Genomic DNA, 27,546 nt, shown 5'->3' on the forward strand with positions numbered 1-27,546 from the left:
CAGGCACCTTAAAAACACAGGCACGGGCTTCTAAACTCAAAATCCAGGCCTTCCTGGAAGGGAAGGAAGAAGCACCAGAAGCCGAAGCAGGGCCTCATACCAGGAGGTTCCGGCATGGAGGGAAGTCAGCACTGGGGGGTCTGCTGCAAAAATGGCCCAGTTCACAAGCCCAGGCTTTGCTGCTAGAGGATCCTACTTTGGCCTTGCTGGAGCCCATTCCCTACCAATGCACGGCCACTCACTGCTCTTGGATCAAGTGGCCCGGACCCGTGGGAACACGTGTGCCCCGTGTCCATGCGAGAGCAGCAACTGGCAGAACACGTCTGCTTCCAGCATTTGTCTTGGCTGCTCCTTCAGTGGGCTGGCACCTTAATCAGAGATACGCAACAGGTTTGCATCCCAGAGTTCTCCCCATCCCCTTCGCTTCTCCCCAGTGCTCTGGATATGAGCTGGGAGTCGTAATCGGACCCACAGGACCTGGAGCTTTGAACATCAGACCGGGCAGATTTATTTTGCAGAATGCAAGAAGAAAAGTCCAACTAACACAAGGAAAGTGGACAGGATCTCTGAGCAATCTGATCTTCCTGCGAAACTCAGCAACTGATGGTGATTTTTTGCTACAGGTCATCGCTTCCACGCAAAAATCATTCCCGCAAGGAGAAACTGCTTCTGCCTTCTGACAGATGCCGAGCGCTGCCACCAATTGCTCCGGCTACCACTCCCAACGGCCCCCCGCAAGAGCGCAGACATCAGTACCCGTTGGCTTTGGCCGCCCTCTGGCAGAGAAGTCCCCCCAGGGCACAGCTCTTTGGGGCAGGAGGCGGGCACCACCCCTGCCAGGACTCGGGGCGGTGGCAGGCCTCCTTGGGCAAGGACTTGCCAGAGCTGCTGATTTTGGTGCAGCCCCGGCCAAGGGGGTCGGAGCGGCATTGGTGCCCTTGCCTTCACATTCCTTCGGTGTGTCACAGCCCCGTGTTTGGGAGGGCCACCAGCCGGGCCTTCTCCCAAGGAGCCCGTGCCAGCTTCTGTGGAGGCCCCGTGCCCTTCCCGCTGTGCCTGCGTTGGCAGCCGAGGGGGCTCCTTCTACTGCTGTGGGCAGGCACAGCAGGGGAGGGCTTGCTTAGTTTTTGAGCTGGGCCTAAAGTTCATGTCCAGCTGTCTTAGATACTTTGGAGAACGGACTCCTTCCGACCTGGGGCAGGTTGGCCGGGCGGGGAAGGCTCCAGGGCAGGTGGCAGTGTCTCACAGGGCCTTTGGGACACGCCGATGGTGTGCAACGGGGCAGGGTGTCACAGGGCCCTTTGTGACACGTCATGACATAGTACCGGTGGTGACGTGGCCACGCCTCAGTGCTCCTCGGAGCGTGCGACGGGACGGACAGGATAGAGCGGTGCTGTGCGGAGCTCCCGTGCAGCCAACTCCTTCCTTGTTGACCCGGAGCGTTTTGGAGGCGTTTCTGTGGTGCAAGCGCCCTCGAGGCCAGATCGCGGGACTTGGTGACGCGGAGCTTTTGCGAGGTGTCTCCAAGCCCTGTGGCGAGTGCCCTTGAGGCCACACCGCAGGACTTGAGAACCCCTACCCTATCCTAGGTTTTTCTCTCATTCAGTTGCCCTTGAGGCCAGACCGCAGGATTGGTGACCCGGAAATTTTCCGAGGAGTCTCCAATCCCTGCGGCAGGTGGCCTCGAGGGCAGCCTGCAAGACTTGGGGACGCAGAGATCTTCCGAGGTGTCTCTCTCTTGCAGGTGGCCTCAAGACCAGACTGCGGGATGGCAGGAAGACGCCTGAGCCTGCTCAGGCCATTTCGGACAAAGAAGGAAGGCCCTGGGACTGACTCAACACAGCAGCCTGAAGAGGTGGAGCAGTCCCAGCCCCTGCAGGAGGGTGAGTGGCAGGGCTGGGCCACAGGGCTGCTGGCTGCAGCCAGATGGGCCTCTTCCCATCCCATCCCCTGTGGACATGGCCAGGGAAAGCGAGGGGGGAAGAGGGGCCAGGGCTGATCCCCCAGCAGCTCCTTGGACTGGGCAGCCCGGGGCTGGCCCTGCCTGTGGGGCGCAGGGCTGGGCTGTCTTCTCCGGCCTGTCCCGCAGCCCCTCGGCTCTGACCGCGCTCGCTCTTTGCCAGATCCAGGCCGGCACCGGACACCAGAGCAGGACCGTGCCCGGGGCCGCTTCTGCAGGGCAGCACAGGTACTTGCAGCCATCGCCACCTGGGCTGGGCCTGCTGTCACTGCTCAGCCTGGCACCGCTGGCGGAGCTCTCCGTGGCACAGCCCCCTCTTCCCTGCCCTTCGTTCTCCTGCAGGCCTTTGTGACATTCTTGAGCTTTCGGCGTAGAAGGTGCAGGATCGCACCAATTGAGGTCGTGGCGCAGCCTGACCCCACGCCGACCGAGCTCAAGGTTGACCCCGATGTCGGCACCGCGTCGACTGATGGCACAGCAAACCGTGACACCGCGGTGACCGATGACACGACAGCCTCCAACGCCGCGCTGCCTGAGCTCACCCCGCAGGCTGACGGTGCAAAGACTGAGGGCATCGTGGATGCTGACAGCACACCCGTTCAGCACCTGCCCGATGATCCCAGTCTGGAGGTTCCTGAAGAGGAAGTTATCCCTGTGGAAGTAAGCAGCCTGTGGGCAGGGACTGTCTGGCCCTCAAGCCGGGTCTGCTGGGCCCCCTCAGCCTTTGAGGCCCGCACAGTGTGGTGGAAAGGGAGGCACTTCTGGAGGGACAGTGGGCAAGTTGCTCCCTCTGGTAGCTCTCCAACTGCCCCATGTCCCCTCCTGGCTGTGGGACTGTGGCACTTGATGACCTGGAGCGTTGCGAGCACTCCTCTACTGCAAATGCCTTCAAGGCACTTTGGCAGGACTTGGTGACCCAGAGTATTTCTGTGGCATCTCTCCCGCAGAAAGCCATGAAACCAGACAGGGGCATGGAGCGGAGACCTCCCAGGGTGCCCAAGCGGGCGCGGGTGAAGAAGGAGGAGGAGGAAAGCCCTGGGCCTGCCCCAGCACAGCAGCCTGAGGAGGCAGAGCACTTCCAGCCCCTGCAGAAGGGTGAGTGGCAGGGCTGGGCCACAGGGCTGAATGGCTGCAGCCAGCTGGGCCTCATTCCATCCCATCCCCTGTGGACATGCTCAGGGAAAGGGAGGGGGAAAGAGGGCCCGGGGATGAGCCTCCAGAGGCTCCTTGGACTGGGCATCCTGGGGCCGGCCCTGCCTGTGGAGCGCAGGGCTGGGCTGTCTTCTCCGGCCTGTCCCGCAGCCCCTCGGCTCTGACCGCGCTCGCTCTTTGCCAGATCCAGGCCGGCGCCGGACACCAGAGCAGGGCCGCACCCGGGGCCGCTTCCGCAGAGCTCATCAGGTACTTGGAGCCATCGCCACCTGGGATGGGCCTGCTGTCACTGCTCAGCCTGGCAGCGCTCTCGAAGCTCTCCATGACACATCCCTCTCCTCCCTGCCCTTCATTCTCCTGCAGAGGGTGCGGAAATCCGTTCCTGTTCGGCGCAGAAAGGCCAGGACCTCACCACCCGAGCTCCTGGCACAGCCTGAGCCCAACCCGACCGAGCTCAAGGCCAAGGCTGACGCCCCAGGGACTGAGGGCATCGCAGACGCTGACAGCACACCCGTTCAGCGCCTGCCCGATGCTCCCAGTCTGCATGTTCCTGAGGAGAGAGTTGTCTCTGCTCAAGTAAGCAGCCTGTGGGCAGCGATTGTGTGGCCCCTCAAGCTTGTTCCGCTGGGCCCCCTCAGCCTTTGAGGCCAGCACTGTGTGGGGGGAAGGGAAGCACTTCTCGGGGCAAGCTGGGCAATTGCTCCCTCTGGCAGCTCTCCAACTCTCCCCTGTGTCCCCTCCAGGTGCCAGCTCTGGTCAGGTCCATCCACTCGTGGCTGACCTCCAATGTGTCTGCTGGGCACATGCTGGATAAGACCCTTCTAGCACTGACCGAGGCACACCCCGTGGATGTCGCCATCACCCTCCTGCGCTGTGCCCCCTCGTGCGACAGGTACGGGCCCCAGCTGCCTCGAGGGCTCCGCGCTCACCAGCCGCTAGAGCCCATCACCCCCTGCCCCTGGAAACACTGTGGCTCTGTCCCCCGGCCCCTGCAGCTGCCCAGGTCAGGGCGCTGTGGTCCAGACTCCTCTGACGCAGAGCTCTGACTCCACAGAGCTGCTGCAACCATGTGGAGGACCATCGCCTCATCGGGAAGGACACTGCAGAAGGTGCTGCCAACCCTGCTCGGCGTGATGGAGGACTGGCCGTGGTACTACACGCGCACCTCCGATGGGGACAACACAGACGTCTTTGCCCTGGCTGTGAGTTTCTGGAACCGTTGCTTGCCCCCAGTTTGCCTCTCTGGCAGCTCTCCATCCTCCCCCAGCACGGCGTCTCCCTGCCCATCTCCGTGCAGGCACTGGGCTGGAAATGTGGGCTAGCAGCAGGTTCGGGGCCACCGGGCCGGGCGCTCCCCCCGAGTCTCCCCTGGCCTTCCCCTCCCACGCTCGGGCCCTGCCACATGGATGTCTTGGCACTGACTGCTGCGTCCGGCTGGTTTGTCTTTTGCAGGCAACTCTGGCACTGTGGATGATTGTCCAGGAGCCCCAGTGCCCGGGGCCTTTGATGGACTATTCCCCCCATCTCCTCGTGGATCTGCTCTTCCAAGTCCTTGTCAGCACAGAGCAGATGTCACAGGAGGTCGACACGTTCTGGAGGGGATGCCAGGAGCAACACGACCTTCCCACCGACCCCAAGAGGTGCTCCATGCCAGTCCTTCCCTCCTCTCTTGCCCTTGGGACTGGGGCCGGGGCTCCCAGCGTGACCTGGGCTTTGCTCTGCACACAGGTTTGCAGTGCTGACCATGAAGGCCCTGCTCTGCTGTCTCCACTGTGAGGATGTGGTGAATTCAGTGGAAGACAATCGTGGCTGGGCCAGGCTCCTCAATGCTCGCAGCCGCCACGCAGTGGCTCTGCTGGCCAGGTGAGACCTCCTTGTCCCCGCTGCCCCTGTCATTTCTGCCTGTGCACGGGGCACCCCACACTGTGCCCGTGGGCGTGGGCCAGAGGGTCTTGTCACCTGGGACGGCCGAGCAGAGTGGAAAAGGCTGGGAGAGGCGGGTGCACAGGAGGAGCCGCCTCCCAGAGTGCCCTGGTCCCCTCCTGGGACTGGGCTGGTGGGGAAAGACCAGGCCTCTGTGAGTCCCTCCCGGGAGAGGTTTGCCCGCCTGCCTCAGGTCGATGCTACCTTTTTCCCCCTGGCAGGGAGAAGCGCCACGTCTCCAGCCCCTTGTGTTCCCGCATCACACTCCACCTGCTGGAGCTGCTGAGCAGGGAGGAGCCGTGCTGGGACCTGCCTGCCATGGCATTCCTTGTGGAGGTGAGCCTGCTGCCTCGCGCTGCCTCGCCGAGCTGCCTCCACCTCTCGGCCCTCTCGTGGCCGCAGCTGCCCGGGACGGTGCCGCGCCCTGTGCTGCTGCCTGGGCCCAGCCCTGTGCGGGTCCGGGCTCCTGCCGGCCGGGCACCCCATCACTGCTCCGTGCCTTTCAGGTCCTGGACTGCCTGGACACCAGTGAATGCGGTGACAGGGTCCTGGAGATGCTTTCAAGGAACTCGGGGAGCACCAACACAAAGCGGCGTCAACTGGCGCTCCGAGTCCTCGTGGCACTCAGCCAGGATCCCGTGATGGTGAGAAGGGGCAGTTGGCTGAAGCCGTGCTGGAATCCTGGGGCCGTCGCTTGGGTTGGCTGGGCTTCGGGAGCTGTGGCAGCTGCTCCCAGCTCTGCTGCCTCCCCGTTCAGCTGCCCGAGTCCCTCGGGACAGGCCTTTGGCCTCCGGGCCCCGCGGCAGCACGTGGGGCTGCCCCGCCGGAGCGGGATTGCTGGTGCAGCCGTTGGTGGCTTCATGGCACAGCATTGTCTTCCTCACAGGCCAAGAGCATCTGGAGCCTGAATGAAAGGCTCGTGCAGCTCCTGGGGGATGCAGACAGAGATGTGGTTTGGATGACCCTCTCTGTCTTCAAGAACGTGCTCTGGAGCAGTCTGTGGACACAGCGCCACAAGAGAGTCCGCAGCAAAGACCCCCTAATATCCACCCCCACCGGCCTGCAGTTGGCTGAGGCGCTCCGGCCACTCTTTGACCACGTAAGGCTCTGTGCCCCCCCGCCACGGGCTCTGGGTACTGCTGGGAAACTTTGGTCCCTGTGGATTTTCAGGCCTGTGCCCACTGGGGCCTGGAGAAGCTGCTGCTGAGGTCTTTTCCTCTTTCTTTGCACCAGGACGACAGCAGTGTGCGGGAGGGCTCCATGGCCCTCTTCACTCGTGTGATCAAACTGATCGAGAGAGAGGGAAAGAGGCCCCTGAAGCCACTCGTGTGCCTGAGCCTGCTCCCGCTCTACTTCCACCGGCATGATGAGAAGGTGGTCGTGAAAAGGGTGAGCACTCGTGGGCACTGGTGTCCCGTGGGAGGGGGCTGGGCTGCCTCCTGGCCTGGCACCTCCCGGGCTCCGGCCTCCTCCTGGCCTTGGTCCAGGGACAGGGGTCCCGTGCCCTGGGCTGCGGTGCCATGTCCTGGTCTCTGTTGCTCTGCAGGCCTCTCGCAAAGCACTGCTGGATGTGACCAGGTTCCTGAAGAGGAGGGATCTTGGGCGCCTGGTGAACACAGAGGAGCCATGGAGCTTTGGCCAGTGCCTGGTAAGGACGGCCCCAAAGCCCCAGCCCCCGATGCCCAGAGTGTGGGGCTGCCCAGAGTGTGCTCCTGCCCACTGCTGCACCCGCCTGTGGGACAGCAGCCTGCGCCCCACACGCTGCTGCCTTCCCTGGGGCGTGTGGGCTCCTCTGCGGGCTCCTCTGCCCCCGAGCCAGGGTGCCGCTGGAGCCCCGGCCCAGCTGGGCTGTGGGGCAGGGCAGCCCCGCCGCTCCCAGGGAGCAGCCAGCCCTCTGCTCCCTCCAAAGCCCGGCCCCAGCGGCTGCTGCCCGGGCCTCAGGGCTGTGCGGGCAGGGGAGGCCAGTGCTGGGCGCAGGCAGCGCCCGGCCGAGGGGCAGAGCCCCAGCCAACCCTTCCCTCCGTGCCCTGCCGCTCTCTCCAGCTGAAAAAGGACCGGAGCCGAGTGGCCAAGTACATGCACCAGGCCCTGCCGTACCTGCGGAGCCCACAGCAGCCCCTGCGAGAGGCAGCCATCAAGTTCATGGGTGAGCCACGAGGCCGCGGTCCCTTCCCGCCCCGCTGCAGCTCGGGCCCAGCCCCGGCTGCTGCAGCGGCAGCAGCAGCCGGCCCAGGGATGTGCTGGGGAGCCCCGAGTGCCCCGGCGGCTGCTGCTGCCCTGGGCCAGCCCAGCCCTGGGGCGCCCCGAGGCAGGAAGGCCCCGGGCTCAGCCCTGCCAGGGCAGGAGGGCGTGTGGCCGGGCTGGCAGCGCCGCTGGGGGGGGCAGCTGTGCCGCTGGGGCCGTGACAGGATCTGTGTTCCCAGGGATCGCCGGGGGGTACCTGAGGGGACAGCACAAAGAGCTGCAGCTCATCATCGATGGTGAGTGAGGGCACTGGGGGCTGGCAGAGGAGCACAGAGCCTGGGCAGGCAGCTGCAGTCCTGCCCTGGCTGCGGAGGGCTCTGCTCCCTGCAGGGATGAGGGGCGGCGTGGGCAGAGCAGAGAGACATTTCAGGGGCACGGGGGGCATTGGTGGCCAGTGCCTTCTGCCTCATCCTGCTGGGCCCTGCTCCCTCCTGGCAATGGCAAGAGCTTGCTGGGATGGCCCAGGCAGGAGGGGCTCCTTGCGTCGCCACCCATCCAGGCTCTGACGTTGGCTCTGTTCCTCTCTGTTCCAGCCCTTCAAGCCATCCCAGAGGACAGGAGCCCCGCTGTCTCAAACCTGGCGCTTCAAATCATCAACTTTGTTAGTAATCTACAGACAGCTCCCTACCCCAGGTTGCAGCGGTTCCGAGACCGGCTCTGCAGGGCGTGGAATACCCGGCCTTCTCTGTGGGGCTGAGTCTGCCTGTGCTGCTGCAGCTGTGTGCAGAGTCGATGCAGGCAGCTCTGTCTGTTGGGGCCACCTGAGCCTGTGGGGAAGACACCTCTTCTCTGCAAGGCCTTCCTTTTACCCCAGCGTAGGAATATTAAATAAATATTGTCATACACAGAGGCCCAGGAGCTTCTTTTGGGTGCCCGGTGTCCACAGGGCATGGGGGAAGAGGGGAAAAAAGGCCCTTGTGCTCAGCAACACTTGCCCGGGTGTGCAGTGGGGAAGAGAAAGTGCCCAAAAGGCCCTCGGCCTTGGGGGGTTCTGCCGGAGCCTCAACACTTGGGGCAGAGGGGATGGGCAGAGGCTGGAGCTGTGGGAATCCCTGAGAAGCTGGTCCTTGGAGGTGGCCACAAGCCCCGTCCCGGGCAGGAAGCAGCATCTGTGGCTTGCCTGTGAGTTGCTGTCTGGATTGCTGAGGGCTGGGAGGGGCCTGCGGAGCCGGCTCCTGTGGAGCTCCTTCAGGGCTGCGCCGCTGCCGGGCAGGTTGGCGGGGCTGGGGGAGACCCTGAGGGACGACGAGGCGCGGGGAGGCCCTGAAGGGATGTGGTGCTGGAGAGGCCCTGCCGGGACAAGGGAGTGGGAAGCCTTGAGGGGAATCCATGAGGGGGTGGGGGGCAGGAGGCTGCGAGGGGACAGGACAGGCAGAGGAGGCCCTGAGGGGACAGGGTGTGAGAAGCCATGAGGAACTGGGGGGCAGAGGCCGTAAGCAGCCCCCAAGGCAGCCCCCCAGTTCCCTGCCAGCCGGCTGCTCTGGCGCTTGCCCGGGGCATCTCCCATCCCTGCGGCACAAGCCCCGGATCCTCGGCGGGAGGGTGGGGACACCCCCAAGGGGGCCAGGCTGGCCTGGCTGGGGACAAGGAGGGCAAGGGGGCCCTGCTGGGGCACGTCCGCTGGGTGCTGCCGGCGAGGGGCAGGGGCACAGGCAGGGCTCTGGGTCAGCCCGGGCCCCCGCGCCTGCCCAGGCCACAGAGCTGTGGCCCAGAGCCCGCTGACCCAGAGCTCTGGGCCCGCAGAGCTGCTGCCAGCACGGAGAGGACGCGGGGCTCCTCGGGCAGGGCTGCGCAGTCGCTGCTGCCCAAGCGGCTCCGCGCCACAGACAACAACAGCAGGCTGTGCACAGGAGCAGCAGCACCACAACGCCTGGGCCTCCTCAGCGAGGCTCCCGCACCGGTCAGGGTGCTAAAAGCGGGGATGCTGTGGGCACAACTGCACGTGGGTTGGCCAAAGGCTTCAGGAAAAGTGGCCACAGCGGCTTTCTATTGACTGCCCAGCCTCACAGCAACACTGGGCAGCTCCAGGGCCAGTCTATCATCCCGACTGACTTCCACGGCCGTGCCTGAGGGCAGACTCACCTTCCACACTCAGGCATCCCAAGGCACTGGCACTGGGGCCATCCTTAGAGACTGGCATGGGACATGAGCCTTGGGCTGCAGCTGCTGAACCTCTCCTCCAGGCAGGCACCTTAAAAACACAGGCACGGGCTTCTAAACTCAAAATCCAGGCCTTCCTGGAAGGGAAGGAAGAAGCACCAGAAGCCGAAGCAGGGCCTCATACCAGGAGGTTCCGGCATGGAGGGAAGTCAGCACTGGGGGGTCTGCTGCAAAAATGGCCCAGTTCACAAGCCCAGGCTTTGCTGCTAGAGGATCCTACTTTGGCCTTGCTGGAGCCCATTCCCTACCAATGCACGGCCACTCACTGCTCTTGGATCAAGTGGCCCGGACCCGTGGGAACACGTGTGCCCCGTGTCCATGCGAGAGCAGCAACTGGCAGAACACGTCTGCTTCCAGCATTTGTCTTGGCTGCTCCTTCAGTGGGCTGGCACCTTAATCAGAGACACGCAACAGGTTTGCATCCCAGAGTTCTCCCCATCCCCTTCGCTTCTCCCCAGTGCTCTGGATATCAGCTGGGAGTCGTAATCGGACCCACAGGACCTGGAGCTTTGAACATCAGACCGGGCAGATTTATTTTGCAGAATGCAAGAGGAAAAGTCCAACTAACACAAGGAAAGTGGACAGGATCTCTGAGCAATCTGATCTTCCTGCGAAACTCAGCAACTGATGGTGATTTTGTGCTGCAGGTCATCGCTTCCACGCAAAAATCATTCCCGCAAGGAGAAACTGCTTCTGCCTTCTGACAGATGCCGAGCGCTGCCACCAATTGCTCCGGCTACCACTCCCAACGGCCCCCCGCAAGAGCGCAGACATCAGTACCCGTTGGCTTTGGCCGCCCTCTGGCAGAGAAGTCCCCCCAGGGCACAGCTCTTTGGGGCAGGAGGCGGGCACCACCCCTGCCAGGACTCGGGGCGGTGGCAGGCCTCCTTGGGCAAGGACTTGCCAGAGCTGCTGATTTTGGTGCAGCCCCGGCCAAGGGGGTCGGAGCGGCATTGGTGCCCTTGCCCTCACATTCCTTCGGTGTGTCACAGCCCCGTGTTTGGGAGGGCCACCAGCCGGGCCTTCTCCCAAGGAGCCCGTGCCAGCTTCTGTGGAGGCCCCGTGCCCTTCCCGCTGTGCCCGCGTTGGCAGCCGAGGGGGCTCCTTCTGCTGCTGTGGGCAGGCACAGCAGGGGAGGGCTTGCTTAGTTTTTGAGCTGGGCCTAAAGTTCATGTCCAGCTGTCTTAGATACTTTGGAGAACGGACTCCTTCCGACCTGGGGCAGGTTGGCCGGGCGGGGGGAGGCCCCAGGGCAGGTGGCAGTGTCTCACAGGGCCTTTGGGACATGCCGATGGTGTGCAACGGGGCAGGGTGTCACAGGGCCCTTTGTGACACGTCATGACATAGTACCGGTGGTGACGTGGCCACGCCTCAGTGCTCCTCGGAGCGTGCGACGGGACGGACAGGATAGAGCGGTGCTGTGCGGAGCTCCCGTGCAGCCAACTCCTTCCTTGTTGACCCGGAGCGTTTTGGAGGCGTTTCTGTGGTGCAAGCGCCCTCGAGGCCAGATCGCGGGACTTGGTGACGCGGAGCTTTTGCGAGGTGTCTCCAAGCCCTGTGGCGAGTGCCCTTGAGGCAACACCGCAGGACTTGAGAACCCCTACCCTATCCTAGGTTTTTCTCTCATTCAGTTGCCCTTGAGGCCAGACCGCAGGATTGGTGACCCGGAAATTTTCCGAGGAGTCTCCAATCCCTGTGGCAGGTGGCCTCGAGGGCAGCCTGCAAGACTTGGGGACGCAGAGATCTTCCGAGGTGTCTCTCTCTTGCAGGTGGCCTCAAGACCAGACTGCGGGATGGCAGGAAGACGCCTGAGCCTGCTCAGGCCATTTCGGACAAAGAAGGAAGGCCCTGGGACTGACTCAACACAGCAGCCTGAAGAGGTGGAGCAGTCCCAGCCCCTGCAGGAGGGTGAGTGGCAGGGCTGGGCCACAGGGCTGCTGGCTGCAGCCAGATGGGCCTCTTCCCATCCCATCCCCTGTGGACATGGCCAGGGAAAGCGAGGGGGGAAGAGGGGCCAGGGCTGATCCCCCAGCAGCTCCTTGGACTGGGCAGCCCGGGGCTGGCCCTGCCTGTGGGGCGCAGGGCTGGGTTGTCTTCTCCGGCCTGTCCCGCAGCCCCTCGGCTCTGACCGCGCTCGCTCTTTGCCAGATCCAGGCCGGCACCGGACACCAGAGCAGGACCGTGCCCGGGGCCGCTTCTGCAGGGCAGCACAGGTACTTGCAGCCATCGCCACCTGGGCTGGGCCTGCTGTCACTGCTCAGCCTGGCACCGCTGGCGGAGCTCTCCGTGGCACAGCCCCCTCTTCCCTGCCCTTCGTTCTCCTGCAGGCCTTTGTGACATTCTTGAGCTTTCGGCGTAGAAGGTGCAGGATCGCACCAATTGAGGTCGTGGCGCAGCCTGACCCCACGCTGACCGAGCTCAAGGTTGACCCCGATGTCGGCACCGCGTCGACTGATGGCACAGCAAACCGTGACACCGCGGTGACCGATGACACGACAGCCTCCAACGCCGCGCTGCCTGAGCTCACCCCGCAGGCTGACGGTGCAAAGACTGAGGGCATCGTGGACGCTGACAGCACACCCGTTCAGCACCTGCCCGATGATCCCAGTCTGGAGGTTCCTGAAGAGGAAGTTATCCCTGTGGAAGTAAGCAGCCTGTGGGCAGGGACTGTCTGGCCCTCAAGCCGGGTCTGCTGGGCCCCCTCAGCCTTTGAGGCCCGCACAGTGTGGTGGAAAGGGAGGCACTTCTGGAGGGACAGTGGGCAAGTTGCTCCCTCTGGTAGCTCTCCAACTGCTCCATGTCCCCTCCTGGCTGTGGGACTGTGGCACTTGATGACCTGGAGCGTTGCGAGCACTCCTCTACTGCAAATGCCTTCAAGGCACTTCGGCAGGACTTGGTGACCCAGAGTATTTCTGTGGCATCTCTCCCGCAGAAAGCCATGAAACCAGACAGGGGCATGGAGCGGAGACCTCCCAGGGTGCCCAAGCGGGCGCGGGTGAAGAAGGAGGAGGAGGAAAGCCCTGGGCCTGCCCCAGCACAGCAGCCTGAGGAGGCAGAGCACTTCCAGCCCCTGCAGAAGGGTGAGTGGCAGGGCTGGGCCACAGGGCTGAATGGCTGCAGCCAGCTGGGCCTCATTCCATCCCATCCCCTGTGGACATGCTCAGGGAAAGGGAGGGGGAAAGAGGGCCCGGGGATGAGCCTCCAGAGGCTCCTTGGACTGGGCATCCTGGGGCCGGCCCTGCCTGTGGAGCGCAGGGCTGGGCTGTCTTCTCCGGCCTGTCCCGCAGCCCCTCGGCTCTGACCGCGCTCGCTCTTTGCCAGATCCAGGCCGGCGCCGGACACCAGAGCAGGGCCGCACCCGGGGCCGCTTCCGCAGAGCTCATCAGGTACTTGGAGCCATCGCCACCTGGGATGGGCCTGCTGTCACTGCTCAGCCTGGCAGCGCTCTCGAAGCTCTCCATGACACATCCCTCTCCTCCCTGCCCTTCATTCTCCTGCAGAGGGTGCGGAAATCCGTTCCTGTTCGGCGCAGAAAGGCCAGGACCTCACCACCCGAGCTCCTGGCACAGCCTGAGCCCAACCCGACCGAGCTCAAGGCCAAGGCTGACGCCCCAGGGACTGAGGGCATCGCAGATGCTGACAGCACACCCGTTCAGCGCCTGCCCGATGCTCCCAGTCTGCATGTTCCTGAGGAGAGAGTTGTCTCTGCTCAAGTAAGCAGCCTGTGGGCAGCGATTGTGTGGCCCCTCAAGCTTGTTCCGCTGGGCCCCCTCAGCCTTTGAGGCCAGCACTGTGTGGGGGGAAGGGAAGCACTTCTCGGGGCAAGCTGGGCAATTGCTCCCTCTGGCAGCTCTCCAACTCTCCCCTGTGTCCCCTCCAGGTGCCAGCTCTGGTCAGGTCCATCCACTCGTGGCTGACCTCCAATGTGTCTGCTGGGCACGTGCTGGATAAGACCCTTCTAGCACTGACCGAGGCACACCCCGTGGATGTCGCCATCACCCTCCTGCGCTGTGCCCCCTCGTGCGACAGGTACGGGCCCCAGCTGCCTCGAGGGCTCCGCGCTCACCAGCCGCTAGAGCCCATCACCCCCTGCCCCTGGAAACACTGTGGCTCTGTCCCCCGGCCCCTGCAGCTGCCCAGGTCAGGGCGCTGTGGTCCAGACTCCTCTGACGCAGAGCTCTGACTCCACAGAGCTGCTGCAACCATGTGGAGGACCATCGCCTCATCGGGAAGGACACTGCAGAAGGTGCTGCCAACCCTGCTCGGCGTGATGGAGGACTGGCCGTGGTACTACACGCGCACCTCCGATGGGGACAACACAGACGTCTTTGCCCTGGCTGTGAGTTTCTGGAACCGTTGCTTGCCCCCAGTTTGCCTCTCTGGCAGCTCTCCATCCTCCCCCAGCACGGCGTCTCCCTGCCCATCTCCGTGCAGGCACTGGGCTGGAAATGTGGGCTAGCAGCAGGTTCGGGGCCACCGGGCCGGGCGCTCCCCCCGAGTCTCCCCTGGCCTTCCCCTCCCACGCTCGGGCCCTGCCACATGGATGTCTTGGCACTGACTGCTGCGTCCGGCTGGTTTGTCTTTTGCAGGCAACTCTGGCACTGTGGATGATTGTCCAGGAGCCCCAGTGCCCGGGGCCTTTGATGGACTATTCCCCCCATCTCCTCGTGGATCTGCTCTTCCAAGTCCTTGTCAGCACAGAGCAGATGTCACAGGAGGTCGACACGTTCTGGAGGGGATGCCAGGAGCAACACGACCTTCCCACCGACCCCAAGAGGTGCTCCATGCCAGTCCTTCCCTCCTCTCTTGCCCTTGGGACTGGGGCCGGGGCTCCCAGCGTGACCTGGGCTTTGCTCTGCACACAGGTTTGCAGTGCTGACCATGAAGGCCCTGCTCTGCTGTCTCCACTGTGAGGATGTGGTGAATTCAGTGGAAGACAATCGTGGCTGGGCCAGGCTCCTCAATGCTCGCAGCCGCCACGCAGTGGCTCTGCTGGCCAGGTGAGACCTCCTTGTCCCCGCTGCCCCTGTCATTTCTGCCTGTGCACGGGGCACCCCACACTGTGCCCGTGGGCGTGGGCCAGAGGGTCTTGTCACCTGGGACGGCCGAGCAGAGTGGAAAAGGCTGGGAGAGGCGGGTGCACAGGAGGAGCCGCCTCCCAGAGTGCCCTGGTCCCCTCCTGGGACTGGGCTGGTGGGGAAAGACCAGGCCTCTGTGAGTCCCTCCCGGGAGAGGTTTGCCCGCCTGCCTCAGGTCGATGCTACCTTTTTCCCCCTGGCAGGGAGAAGCGCCACGTCTCCAGCCCCTTGTGTTCCCGCATCACACTCCACCTGCTGGAGCTGCTGAGCAGGGAGGAGCCGTGCTGGGACCTGCCTGCCATGGCATTCCTTGTGGAGGTGAGCCTGCTGCCTCGCGCTGCCTCGCCGAGCTGCCTCCACCTCTCGGCCCTCTCGTGGCCGCAGCTGCCCGGGACGGTGCCGCGCCCTGTGCTGCTGCCTGGGCCCAGCCCTGTGCGGGTCCGGGCTCCTGCCGGCCGGGCACCCCATCACTGCTCTGTGCCTTTCAGGTCCTGGACTGCCTGGACACCAGTGAATGCGGTGACAGGGTCCTGGAGATGCTTTCAAGGAACTCGGGGAGCACCAACACAAAGCGGCGTCAACTGGCGCTCCGAGTCCTCGTGGCACTCAGCCAGGATCCCGTGATGGTGAGAAGGGGCAGTTGGCTGAAGCCGTGCTGGAATCCTGGGGCCGTCGCTTGGGTTGGCTGGGCTTCGGGAGCTGTGGCAGCTGCTCCCAGCTCTGCTGCCTCCCCGTTCAGCTGCCCGAGTCCCTCGGGACAGGCCTTTGGCCTCCGGGCCCTGCGGCAGCACGTGGGGCTGCCCCGCCGGAGCGGGATTGCTGGTGCAGCCGTTGGTGGCTTCATGGCACAGCATTGTCTTCCTCACAGGCCAAGAGCATCTGGAGCCTGAATGAAAGGCTCGTGCAGCTCCTGGGGGATGCAGACAGAGATGTGGTTTGGATGACCCTCTCTGTCTTCAAGAACGTGCTCTGGAGCAGTCTGTGGACACAGCGCCACAAGAGAGTCCGCAGCAAAGACCCCCTAATATCCACCCCCACCGGCCTGCAGTTGGCTGAGGCGCTCCGGCCACTCTTTGACCACGTAAGGCTCTGTGCCCCCCCGCCACGGGCTCTGGGTACTGCTGGGAAACTTTGGTCCCTGTGGATTTTCAGGCCTGTGCCCACTGGGGCCTGGAGAAGCTGCTGCTGAGGTCTTTTCCTCTTTCTTTGCACCAGGACGACAGCAGTGTGCGGGAGGGCTCCATGGCCCTCTTCACTCGTGTGATCAAACTGATCGAGAGAGAGGGAAAGAGGCCCCTGAAGCCACTCGTGTGCCTGAGCCTGCTCCCGCTCTACTTCCACCGGCATGATGAGAAGGTGGTCGTGAAAAGGGTGAGCACTCGTGGGCACTGGTGTCCCGTGGGAGGGGGCTGGGCTGCCTCCTGGCCTGGCACCTCCCGGGCTCCGGCCTCCTCCTGGCCTTGGTCCAGGGACAGGGGTCCCGTGCCCTGGGCTGCGGTGCCATGTCCTGGTCTCTGTTGCTCTGCAGGCCTCTCGCAAAGCACTGCTGGATGTGACCAGGTTCCTGAAGAGGAGGGATCTTGGGCGCCTGGTGAACACAGAGGAGCCATGGAGCTTTGGCCAGTGCCTGGTAAGGACGGCCCCAAAGCCCCAGCCCCCGATGCCCAGAGTGTGGGGCTGCCCAGAGTGTGCTCCTGCCCACTGCTGCACCCGCCTGTGGGACAGCAGCCTGCGCCCCACACGCTGCTGCCTTCCCTGGGGCGTGTGGGCTCCTCTGCGGGCTCCTCTGCCCCCGAGCCAGGGTGCCGCTGGAGCCCCGGCCCAGCTGGGCTGTGGGGCAGGGCAGCCCCGCCGCTCCCAGGGAGCAGCCAGCCCTCTGCTCCCTCCAAAGCCCGGCCCCAGCGGCTGCTGCCCGGGCCTCAGGGCTGTGCGGGCAGGGGAGGCCAGTGCTGGGCGCAGGCAGCGCCCGGCCGAGGGGCAGAGCCCCAGCCAACCCTTCCCTCCGTGCCCTGCCGCTCTCTCCAGCTGAAAAAGGACCGGAGCCGAGTGGCCAAGTACATGCACCAGGCCCTGCCGTACCTGCGGAGCCCACAGCAGCCCCTGCGAGAGGCAGCCATCAAGTTCATGGGTGAGCCACGAGGCCGCGGTCCCTTCCCGCCCCGCTGCAGCTCGGGCCCAGCCCCGGCTGCTGCAGCGGCAGCAGCAGCCGGCCCAGGGATGTGCTGGGGAGCCCCGAGTGCCCCGGCGGCTGCTGCTGCCCTGGGCCAGCCCAGCCCTGGGGCGCCCCGAGGCAGGAAGGCCCCGGGCTCAGCCCTGCCAGGGCAGGAGGGCGTGTGGCCGGGCTGGCAGCGCCGCTGGGGGGGGCAGCTGTGCCGCTGGGGCCGTGACAGGATCTGTGTTCCCAGGGATCGCCGGGGGGTACCTGAGGGGACAGCACAAAGAGCTGCAGCTCATCATCGATGGTGAGTGAGGGCACTGGGGGCTGGCAGAGGAGCACAGAGCCTGGGCAGGCAGCTGCAGTCCTGCCCTGGCTGCGGAGGGCTCTGCTCCCTGCAGGGATGAGGGGCGGCGTGGGCAGAGCAGAGAGACATTTCAGGGGCACGGGGGGCATTGGTGGCCAGTGCCTTCTGCCTCATCCTGCTGGGCCCTGCTCCCTCCTGGCAATGGCAAGAGCTTGCTGGGATGGCCCAGGCAGGAGGGGCTCCTTGCGTCGCCACCCATCCAGGCTCTGACGTTGGCTCTGTTCCTCTCTGTTCCAGCCCTTCAAGCCATCCCAGAGGACAGGAGCCCCGCTGTCTCAAACCTGGCGCTTCAAATCATCAACTTTGTTAGTAATCTACAGACAGCTCCCTACCCCAGGTTGCAGCGGTTCCGAGACCGGCTCTGCAGGGCGTGGAATACCCGGCCTTCTCTGTGGGGCTGAGTCTGCCTGTGCTGCTGCAGCTGTGTGCAGAGTCGATGCAGGCAGCTCTGTCTGTTGGGGCCACCTGAGCCTGTGGGGAAGACACCTCTTCTCTGCAAGGCCTTCCTTTTACCCCAGCGTAGGAATATTAAATAAATATTGTCATACACAGAGGCCCAGGAGCTTCTTTTGGGTGCCCGGTGTCCACAGGGCATGGGGGAAGAGGGGAAAAAAGGCCCTTGTGCTCAGCAACACTTGCCCGGGTGTGCAGTGGGGAAGAGAAAGTGCCCAAAAGGCCCTCGGCCTTGGGGGGTTCTGCCGGAGCCTCAACACTTGGGGCAGAGGGGATGGGCAGAGGCTGGAGCTGTGGGAATCCCTGAGAAGCTGGTCCTTGGAGGTGGCCACAAGCCCCGTCCCGGGCAGGAAGCAGCATCTGTGGCTTGCCTGTGTGTTGCTGTCTGGATTGCTGAGGGCTGGGAGGGGCCTGCGGAGCCGGCTCCTGTGGAGCTCCTTCAGGGCTGCGCCGCTGCCGGGCAGGTTGGCGGGGCTGGGGGAGACCCTGAGGGACGACGAGGCGCGGGGAGGCCCTGAAGGGATGTGGTGCTGGAGAGGCCCTGCCGGGACAAGGGAGTGGGAAGCCTTGAGGGGAATCCATGAGGGGGTGGGGGGCAGGAGGCTGCGAGGGGACAGGACAGGCAGAGGAGGCCCTGAGGGGACAGGGTGTGAGAAGCCATGAGGAACTGGGGGGCAGAGGCCGTAAGCAGCCCCCAAGGCAGCCCCCCAGTTCCCTGCCAGCCGGCTGCTCTGGCGCTTGCCCGGGGCATCTCCCATCCCTGCGGCACAAGCCCCGGATCCTCGGCGGGAGGGTGGGGACACCCCCAAGGGGGCCAGGCTGGCCTGGCTGGGGACAAGGAGGGCAAGGGGGCCCTGCTGGGGCACGTCCGCTGGGTGCTGCCGGCGAGGGGCAGGGGCACAGGCAGGGCTCTGGGTCAGCCCGGGCCCCCGCGCCTGCCCAGGCCACAGAGCTGTGGCCCAGAGCCCGCTGACCCAGAGCTCTGGGCCCGCAGAGCTGCTGCCAGCACGGAGAGGACGCGGGGCTCCTCGGGCAGGGCTGCGCAGTCGCTGCTGCCCAAGCGGCTCCGCGCCACAGACAACAACAGCAGGCTGTGCACAGGAGCAGCAGCACCACAACGCCTGGGCCTCCTCAGCGAGGCTCCCGCACCGGCCAGGGTGCTAAAAGCGGGGATGCTGTGGGCACAACTGCACGTGGGTTGGCCAAAGGCTTCAGGAAAAGTGGCCACAGCGGCTTTCTATTGACTGCCCAGCCTCACAGCAACACTGGGCAGCTCCAGGGCCAGTCTATCATCCCGACTGACTTCCACGGCCGTGCCTGAGGGCAGACTCACCTTCCACACTCAGGCATCCCAAGGCACTGGCACTGGGGCCATCCTTAGAGACTGGCATGGGACATGAGCCTTGGGCTGCAGCTGCTGAACCTCTCCTCCAGGCAGGCACCTTAAAAACACAGGCACGGGCTTCTAAACTCAAAATCCAGGCCTTCCTGGAAGGGAAGGAAGAAGCACCAGAAGCCGAAGCAGGGCCTCATACCAGGAGGTTCCGGCATGGAGGGAAGTCAGCACTGGGGGGTCTGCTGCAAAAATGGCCCAGTTCACAAGCCCAGGCTTTGCTGCTAGAGGATCCTACTTTGGCCTTGCTGGAGCCCATTCCCTACCAATGCACGGCCACTCACTGCTCTTGGATCAAGTGGCCCGGACCCGTGGGAACACGTGTGCCCCGTGTCCATGCGAGAGCAGCAACTGGCAGAACACGTCTGCTTCCAGCATTTGTCTTGGCTGCTCCTTCAGTGGGCTGGCACCTTAATCAGAGACACGCAACAGGTTTGCATCCCAGAGTTCTCCCCATCCCCTTCGCTTCTCCCCAGTGCTCTGGATATCAGCTGGGAGTCGTAATCGGACCCACAGGACCTGGAGCTTTGAACATCAGACCGGGCAGATTTATTTTGCAGAATGCAAGAGGAAAAGTCCAACTAACACAAGGAAAGTGGACAGGATCTCTGAGCAATCTGATCTTCCTGCGAAACTCAGCAACTGATGGTGATTTTGTGCTGCAGGTCATCGCTTCCACGCAAAAATCATTCCCGCAAGGAGAAACTGCTTCTGCCTTCTGACAGATGCCGAGCGCTGCCACCAATTGCTCCGGCTACCACTCCCAACGGCCCCCCGCAAGAGCGCAGACATCAGTACCCGTTGGCTTTGGCCGCCCTCTGGCAGAGAAGTCCCCCCAGGGCACAGCTCTTTGGGGCAGGAGGCGGGCACCACCCCTGCCAGGACTCGGGGCGGTGGCAGGCCTCCTTGGGCAAGGACTTGCCAGAGCTGCTGATTTTGGTGCAGCCCCGGCCAAGGGGGTCGGAGCGGCATTGGTGCCCTTGCCCTCACATTCCTTCGGTGTGTCACAGCCCCGTGTTTGGGAGGGCCACCAGCCAGGCCTTCTCCCAAGGAGCCCGTGCCAACTTCTGTGGAGGCCCCGTGCCCTTCCCGCTGTGCCCGCGTTGGCAGCCGAGGGGGCTCCTTCTGCTGCTGTGGGCAGGCACAGCAGGGGAGGGCTTGCTTAGTTTTTGAGCTGGGCCTAAAGTTCATGTCCAGCTGTCTTAGATACTTTGGAGAACGGACTCCTTCCGACCTGGGGCAGGTTGGCCGGGCGGGGGGAGGCCCCAGGGCAGGTGGCAGTGTCTCACAGGGCCTTTGGGACACGCCGATGGTGTGCAACGGGGCAGGGTGTCACAGGGCCCTTTGTGACACGTCATGACATAGTACCGGTGGTGACGTGGCCACGCCTCAGTGCTCCTCGGAGCGTGCGACGGGACGGACAGGATAGAGCGGTGCTGTGCGGAGCTCCCGTGCAGCCAACTCCTTCCTTGTTGACCCGGAGCGTTTTGGAGGCGTTTCTGTGGTGCAAGCGCCCTCGAGGCCAGATCGCGGGACTTGGTGACGCGGAGCTTTTGCGAGGTGTCTCCAAGCCCTGTGGCGAGTGCCCTTGAGGCCACACCGCAGGACTTGAGAACCCCTACCCTTTCCTAGCCTTTTCTCTCGTTCAGTTGCCCTTGAGGCCAGACTGCAGGATTGGTGACCCGGAAATTTTCCGAGGAGTCTCCAATCCCTGCGGCAGGTGGCCTCGAGGGCAGCCTGCAAGACTTGGGGACGCAGAGATCTTCCGAGGTGTCCCTCTCTTGCAGGTGGCCTCAAGGCCAGACTGCGGGATGGCAGGAAGACGCCTGAGCCTGCTCAGGCCATTTCGGACAAAGAAGGAAGGCCCTGGGACTGACTCAACACAGCAGCCTGAAGAGGTGGAGCAGTCCCAGCCCCTGCAGGAGGGTGAGTGGCAGGGCTGGGCCACAGGGCTGCTGGCTGCAGCCAGATGGGCCTCTTCCCATCCCATCCCCTGTGGACATGGCCAGGGAAAGCGAGGGGGGAAGAGGGGCCAGGGCTGATCCCCCAGCAGCTCCTTGGACTGGGCAGCCCGGGGCTGGCCCTGCCTGTGGGGCGCAGGGCTGGGTTGTCTTCTCCGGCCTGTCCCGCAGCCCCTCGGCTCTGACCGCGCTCGCTCTTTGCCAGATCCAGGCCGGCACCGGACACCAGAGCAGGACCGTGCCCGGGGCCGCTTCTGCAGGGCAGCACAGGTACTTGCAGCCATCGCCACCTGGGCTGGGCCTGCTGTCACTGCTCAGCCTGGCACCGCTGGCGGAGCTCTCCGTGGCACAGCCCCCTCTTCCCTGCCCTTCGTTCTCCTGCAGGCCTTTGTGACATTCTTGAGCTTTCGGCGTAGAAGGTGCAGGATCGCACCGATTGAGGTCGTGGCGCAGCCTGACCCCACGCCGACCGAGCTCAAGGTTGACCCCGATGTCGGCACCGCGTCGACTGAAGGCACAGCAAACCGTGACACCGCGGTGACCGATGACACGACAGCCTCCAACGCCGCGCTGCCTGAGCTCACCCCGCAGGCTGACGGTGCAAAGACTGAGGGCATCGTGGACGCTGACAGCACACCCGTTCAGCACCTGCCCGATGATCCCAGTCTGGAGGTTCCTGAAGAGGAAGTTATCCCTGTGGAAGTAAGCAGCCTGTGGGCAGGGACTGTCTGGCCCTCAAGCCGGGTCTGCTGGGCCCCCTCAGCCTTTGAGGCCCGCACAGTGTGGTGGAAAGGGAGGCACTTCTGGAGGGACAGTGGGCAAGTTGCTCCCTCTGGTAGCTCTCCAACTGCCCCATGTCCCCTCCTGGCTGTGGGACTGTGGCACTTGATGACCTGGAGCGTTGCGAGCACTCCTCTACTGCAAATGCCTTCAAGGCACTTCGGCAGGACTTGGTGACCCAGAGTATTTCTGTGGCATCTCTCCCGCAGAAAGCCATGAAACCAGACAGGGGCATGGAGCGGAGACCTCCCAGGGTGCCCAAGCGGGCGCGGGTGAAGAAGGAGGAGGAGGAAAGCCCTGGGCCTGCCCCAGCACAGCAGCCTGAGGAGGCAGAGCACTTCCAGCCCCTGCAGAAGGGTGAGTGGCAGGGCTGGGCCACAGGGCTGAATGGCTGCAGCCAGCTGGGCCTCATTCCATCCCATCCCCTGTGGACATGCTCAGGGAAAGGGAGGGGGAAAGAGGGCCCGGGGATGAGCCTCCAGAGGCTCCTTGGACTGGGCATCCTGGGGCCGGCCCTGCCTGTGGAGCGCAGGGCTGGGCTGTCTTCTCCGACCTGTCCCGCAGCCCCTCGGCTCTGACCGCGCTCGCTCTTTGCCAGATCCAGGCCGGCGCCGGACACCAGAGCAGGGCCGCACCCGGGGCCGCTTCCGCAGAGCTCATCAGGTACTTGGAGCCATCGCCACCTGGGATGGGCCTGCTGTCACTGCTCAGCCTGGCAGCGCTCTCGAAGCTCTCCATGACACATCCCTCTCCTCCCTGCCCTTCATTCTCCTGCAGAGGGTGCGGAAATCCGTTCCTGTTCGGCGCAGAAAGGCCAGGACCTCACCACCCGAGCTCCTGGCACAGCCTGAGCCCAACCCGACCGAGCTCAAGGCCAAGGCTGACGCCCCAGGGACTGAGGGCATCGCAGATGCTGACAGCACACCCGTTCAGCGCCTGCCCGATGCTCCCAGTCTGCATGTTCCTGAGGAGAGAGTTGTCTCTGCTCAAGTAAGCAGCCTGTGGGCAGCGATTGTGTGGCCCCTCAAGCTTGTTCCGCTGGGCCCCCTCAACCTTTGAGGCCAGCACTGTGTGGGGGGAAGGGAAGCACTTCTCGGGGCAAGCTGGGCAATTGCTCCCTCTGGCAGCTCTCCAACTCTCCCCTGTGTCCCCTCCAGGTGCCAGCTCTGGTCAGGTCCATCCACTCGTGGCTGACCTCCAATGTGTCTGCTGGGCACGTGCTGGATAAGACCCTTCTAGCACTGACCGAGGCACACCCCATGGATGTCGCCATCACCCTCCTGCGCTGTGCCCCCTCGTGCGACAGGTACGGGCCCCAGCTGCCTCGAGGGCTCCGCGCTCACCAGCCGCTAGAGCCCATCACCCCCTGCCCCTGGAAACACTGTGGCTCTGTCCCCCGGCCCCTGCAGCTGCCCAGGTCAGGGCGCTGTGGTCCAGACTCCTCTGACGCAGAGCTCTGACTCCACAGAGCTGCTGCAACCATGTGGAGGACCATCGCCTCATCGGGAAGGACACTGCAGAAGGTGCTGCCAACCCTGCTCGGCGTGATGGAGGACTGGCCGTGGTACTACACGCGCACCTCCGATGGGGACAACACAGACGTCTTTGCCCTGGCTGTGAGTTTCTGGAACCGTTGCTTGCCCCCAGTTTGCCTCTCTGGCAGCTCTCCATCCTCCCCCAGCACGGCGTCTCCCTGCCCATCTCCGTGCAGGCACTGGGCTGGAAATGTGGGCTAGCAGCAGGTTCGGGGCCACCGGGCCGGGCGCTCCCCCGAGTCTCCCCTGGCCTTCCCCTCCCACGCTCGGGCCCTGCCACATGGATGTCTTGGCACTGACTGCTGCGTCCGGCTGGTTTGTCTTTTGCAGGCAACTCTGGCACTGTGGATGATTGTCCAGGAGCCCCAGTGCCCGGGGCCTTTGATGGACTATTCCCCCCATCTCCTCGTGGATCTGCTCTTCCAAGTCCTTGTCAGCACAGAGCAGATGTCACAGGAGGTCGACACGTTCTGGAGGGGATGCCAGGAGCAACACGACCTTCCCACCGACCCCAAGAGGTGCTCCATGCCAGTCCTTCCCTCCTCTCTTGCCCTTGGGACTGGGGCCGGGGCTCCCAGCGTGACCTGGGCTTTGCTCTGCACACAGGTTTGCAGTGCTGACCATGAAGGCCCTGCTCTGCTGTCTCCACTGTGAGGATGTGGTGAATTCAGTGGAAGACAATCGTGGCTGGGCCAGGCTCCTCAATGCTCGCAGCCGCCACGCAGTGGCTCTGCTGGCCAGGTGAGACCTCCTTGTCCCCGCTGCCCCTGTCATTTCTGCCTGTGCACGGGGCACCCCACACTGTGCCCGTGGGCGTGGGCCAGAGGGTCTTGTCACCTGGGACGGCCGAGCAGAGTGGAAAAGGCTGGGAGAGGCGGGTGCACAGGAGGAGCCGCCTCCCAGAGTGCCCTGGTCCCCTCCTGGGACTGGGCTGGTGGGGAAAGACCAGGCCTCTGTGAGTCCCTCCCGGGAGAGGTTTGCCCGCCTGCCTCAGGTCGATGCTACCTTTTTCCCCCTGGCAGGGAGAAGCGCCACGTCTCCAGCCCCTTGTGTTCCCGCATCACACTCCACCTGCTGGAGCTGCTGAGCAGGGAGGAGCCGTGCTGGGACCTGCCTGCCATGGCATTCCTTGTGGAGGTGAGCCTGCTGCCTCGCGCTGCCTCGCCGAGCTGCCTCCACCTCTCGGCCCTCTCGTGGCCGCAGCTGCCCGGGACGGTGCCGCGCCCTGTGCTGCTGCCTGGGCCCAGCCCTGTGCGGGTCCGGGCTCCTGCCGGCCGGGCACCCCATCACTGCTCCGTGCCTTTCAGGTCCTGGACTGCCTGGACACCAGTGAATGCGGTGACAGGGTCCTGGAGATGCTTTCAAGGAACTCGGGGAGCACCAACACAAAGCGGCGTCAACTGGCGCTCCGAGTCCTCGTGGCACTCAGCCAGGATCCCGTGATGGTGAGAAGGGGCAGTTGGCTGAAGCCGTGCTGGAATCCTGGGGCCGTCGCTTGGGTTGGCTGGGCTTCGGGAGCTGTGGCAGCTGCTCCCAGCTCTGCTGCCTCCCCGTTCAGCTGCCCGAGTCCCTCGGGACAGGCCTTTGGCCTCCGGGCCCCGCGGCAGCACGTGGGGCTGCCCCGCCGGAGCGGGATTGCTGGTGCAGCCGTTGGTGGCTTCATGGCACAGCATTGTCTTCCTCACAGGCCAAGAGCATCTGGAGCCTGAATGAAAGGCTCGTGCAGCTCCTGGGGGATGCAGACAGAGATGTGGTTTGGATGACCCTCTCTGTCTTCAAGAACGTGCTCTGGAGCAGTCTGTGGACACAGCGCCACAAGAGAGTCCGCAGCAAAGACCCCCTAATATCCACCCCCACCGGCCTGCAGTTGGCTGAGGCGCTCCGGCCACTCTTTGACCACGTAAGGCTCTGTGCCCCCCCGCCACGGGCTCTGGGTACTGCTGGGAAACTTTGGTCCCTGTGGATTTTCAGGCCTGTGCCCACTGGGGCCTGGAGAAGCTGCTGCTGAGGTCTTTTCCTCTTTCTTTGCACCAGGACGACAGCAGTGTGCGGGAGGGCTCCATGGCCCTCTTCACTCGTGTGATCAAACTGATCGAGAGAGAGGGAAAGAGGCCCCTGAAGCCACTCGTGTGCCTGAGCCTGCTCCCGCTCTACTTCCACCGGCATGATGAGAAGGTGGTCGTGAAAAGGGTGAGCACTCGTGGGCACTGGTGTCCCGTGGGAGGGGGCTGGGCTGCCTCCTGGCCTGGCACCTCCCGGGCTCCGGCCTCCTCCTGGCCTTGGTCCAGGGACAGGGGTCCCGTGCCCTGGGCTGCGGTGCCATGTCCTGGTCTCTGTTGCTCTGCAGGCCTCTCGCAAAGCACTGCTGGATGTGACCAGGTTCCTGAAGAGGAGGGATCTTGGGCGCCTGGTGAACACAGAGGAGCCATGGAGCTTTGGCCAGTGCCTGGTAAGGACGGCCCCAAAGCCCCAGCCCCCGATGCCCAGAGTGTGGGGCTGCCCAGAGTGTGCTCCTGCCCACTGCTGCACCCGCCTGTGGGACAGCAGCCTGCGCCCCACACACTGCTGCCTTCCCTGGGGCGTGTGGGCTCCTCTGCGGGCTCCTCTGCCCCCGAGCCAGGGTGCCGCTGGAGCCCCGGCCCAGCTGGGCTGTGGGGCAGGGCAGCCCCGCCGCTCCCAGGGAGCAGCCAGCCCTCTGCTCCCTCCAAAGCCCGGCCCCAGCGGCTGCTGCCCGGGCCTCAGGGCTGTGCGGGCAGGGGAGGCCAGTGCTGGGCGCAGGCAGCGCCCGGCCGAGGGGCAGAGCCCCAGCCAACCCTTCCCTCCGTGCCCTGCCGCTCTCTCCAGCTGAAAAAGGACCGGAGCCGAGTGGCCAAGTACATGCACCAGGCCCTGCCGTACCTGCGGAGCCCACAGCAGCCCCTGCGAGAGGCAGCCATCAAGTTCATGGGTGAGCCACGAGGCCGCGGTCCCTTCCCGCCCCGCTGCAGCTCGGGCCCAGCCCCGGCTGCTGCAGCGGCAGCAGCAGCCGGCCCAGGGATGTGCTGGGGAGCCCCGAGTGCCCCGGCGGCTGCTGCTGCCCTGGGCCAGCCCAGCCCTGGGGCGCCCCGAGGCAGGAAGGCCCCAGGCTCAGCCCTGCCAGGGCAGGAGGGCGTGTGGCCGGGCTGGCAGCGCCGCTGGGGGGGGCAGCTGTGCCGCTGGGGCCGTGACAGGATCTGTGTTCCCAGGGATCGCCGGGGGGTACCTGAGGGGACAGCACAAAGAGCTGCAGCTCATCATCGATGGTGAGTGAGGGCACTGGGGGCTGGCAGAGGAGCACAGAGCCTGGGCAGGCAGCTGCAGTCCTGCCCTGGCTGCGGAGGGCTCTGCTCCCTGCAGGGATGAGGGGCGGCGTGGGCAGAGCAGAGAGACATTTCAGGGGCACGGGGGCATTGGTGGCCAGTGCCTTCTGCCTCATCCTGCTGGGCCCTGCTCCCTCCTGGCAATGGCAAGAGCTTGCTGGGATGGCCCAGGCAGGAGGGGCTCCTTGCGTCGCCACCCATCCAGGCTCTGACGTTGGCTCTGTTCCTCTCTGTTCCAGCCCTTCAAGCCATCCCAGAGGACAGGAGCCCCGCTGTCTCAAACCTGGCGCTTCAAATCATCAACTTTGTTAGTAATCTACAGACAGCTCCCTACCCCAGGTTGCAGCGGTTCCGAGACCGGCTCTGCAGGGCGTGGAATACCCGGCCTTCTCTGTGGGGCTGAGTCTGCCTGTGCTGCTGCAGCTGTGTGCAGAGTCGATGCAGGCAGCTCTGTCTGTTGGGGCCACCTGAGCCTGTGGGGAAGACACCTCTTCTCTGCAAGGCCTTCCTTTTACCCCAGCGTAGGAATATTAAATAAATATTGTCATACACAGAGGCCCAGGAGCTTCTTTTGGGTGCCCGGTGTCCACAGGGCATGGGGGAAGAGGGGAAAAAAGGCCCTTGTGCTCAGCAACACTTGCCCGGGTGTGCAGTGGGGAAGAGAAAGTGCCCAAAAGGCCCTCGGCCTTGGGGGGTTCTGCCGGAGCCTCAACACTTGGGGCAGAGGGGATGGGCAGAGGCTGGAGCTGTGGGAATCCCTGAGAAGCTGGTCCTTGGAGGTGGCCACAAGCCCCGTCCCGGGCAGGAAGCAGCATCTGTGGCTTGCCCGTGTGTTGCTGTCTGGATTGCTGAGGGCTGGGAGGGGCCTGCGGAGCCGGCTCCTGTGGAGCTCCTTCAGGGCTGCGCCGCTGCCGGGCAGGTTGGCGGGGCTGGGGGAGACCCTGAGGGACGACGAGGCGCGGGGAGGCCCTGAAGGGATGTGGTGCTGGAGAGGCCCTGCCGGGACAAGGGAGTGGGAAGCCTTGAGGGGAATCCATGAGGGGGTGG

At 64.5% G+C, this 27,546-nt stretch overlaps 2 protein-coding genes across 7 annotated transcripts; both read left to right on the forward strand.

The window, feature by feature from the left end:
• The first annotated feature begins 1,217 nt into the window (after positions 1–1,217).
• Positions 1,218–17,836, forward strand: LOC127473469 (maestro heat-like repeat-containing protein family member 6). 6 transcript variants are annotated; one of them, XM_051793108.1, is made up of 18 exons: positions 1,218–1,883; positions 2,124–2,188; positions 11,767–12,084; positions 12,372–12,519; positions 12,761–12,825; positions 12,940–13,152; positions 13,320–13,468; positions 13,631–13,778; positions 14,029–14,216; positions 14,305–14,439; positions 14,721–14,835; positions 15,006–15,143; positions 15,386–15,598; positions 15,733–15,888; positions 16,046–16,147; positions 16,543–16,645; positions 16,923–16,979; positions 17,277–17,836. In XM_051793108.1, the coding sequence occupies exons 1-18, from the start codon at positions 1,769–1,771 to the stop codon at positions 17,438–17,440; spliced, it is 2,592 nt and encodes an 863-aa protein (XP_051649068.1). In that variant the 5' UTR covers positions 1,218–1,768; the 3' UTR covers positions 17,441–17,836. The 6 variants fall into 6 exon arrangements, with proteins under 6 accessions (XP_051649068.1, XP_051649070.1, XP_051649071.1 ...); XM_051793110.1 differs by lacking the exon at positions 2,124–2,188 and adding an exon at positions 11,588–11,652; XM_051793107.1 differs by lacking the exons at positions 1,218–1,883; positions 2,124–2,188 and adding exons at positions 11,142–11,347; positions 11,588–11,652.
• On the forward strand, positions 10,754–27,546 carry LOC127473471 (maestro heat-like repeat-containing protein family member 6). Its single transcript, XM_051793115.1, has 16 exons — positions 10,754–11,208; positions 20,673–20,811; positions 22,225–22,289; positions 22,404–22,616; positions 22,784–22,932; positions 23,095–23,242; positions 23,492–23,679; positions 23,768–23,902; positions 24,184–24,298; positions 24,469–24,606; positions 24,849–25,061; positions 25,196–25,351; positions 25,509–25,610; positions 26,006–26,108; positions 26,386–26,442; positions 26,739–27,546. Exons 2-16 carry the CDS (start codon positions 20,697–20,699, stop codon positions 26,900–26,902), a joined length of 2,061 nt encoding a protein of 686 aa, XP_051649075.1. The 5' UTR covers positions 10,754–11,208; positions 20,673–20,696; the 3' UTR covers positions 26,903–27,546.

Source organism: Manacus candei, unplaced genomic scaffold (assembly GCF_025592945.1).
Source record: "Manacus candei isolate 608988 ecotype Guabito, Panama unplaced genomic scaffold, ASM2559294v1 h1tg000035l, whole genome shotgun sequence".
Classification (NCBI taxonomy): domain Eukaryota; kingdom Metazoa; phylum Chordata; class Aves; order Passeriformes; family Pipridae; genus Manacus; species Manacus candei.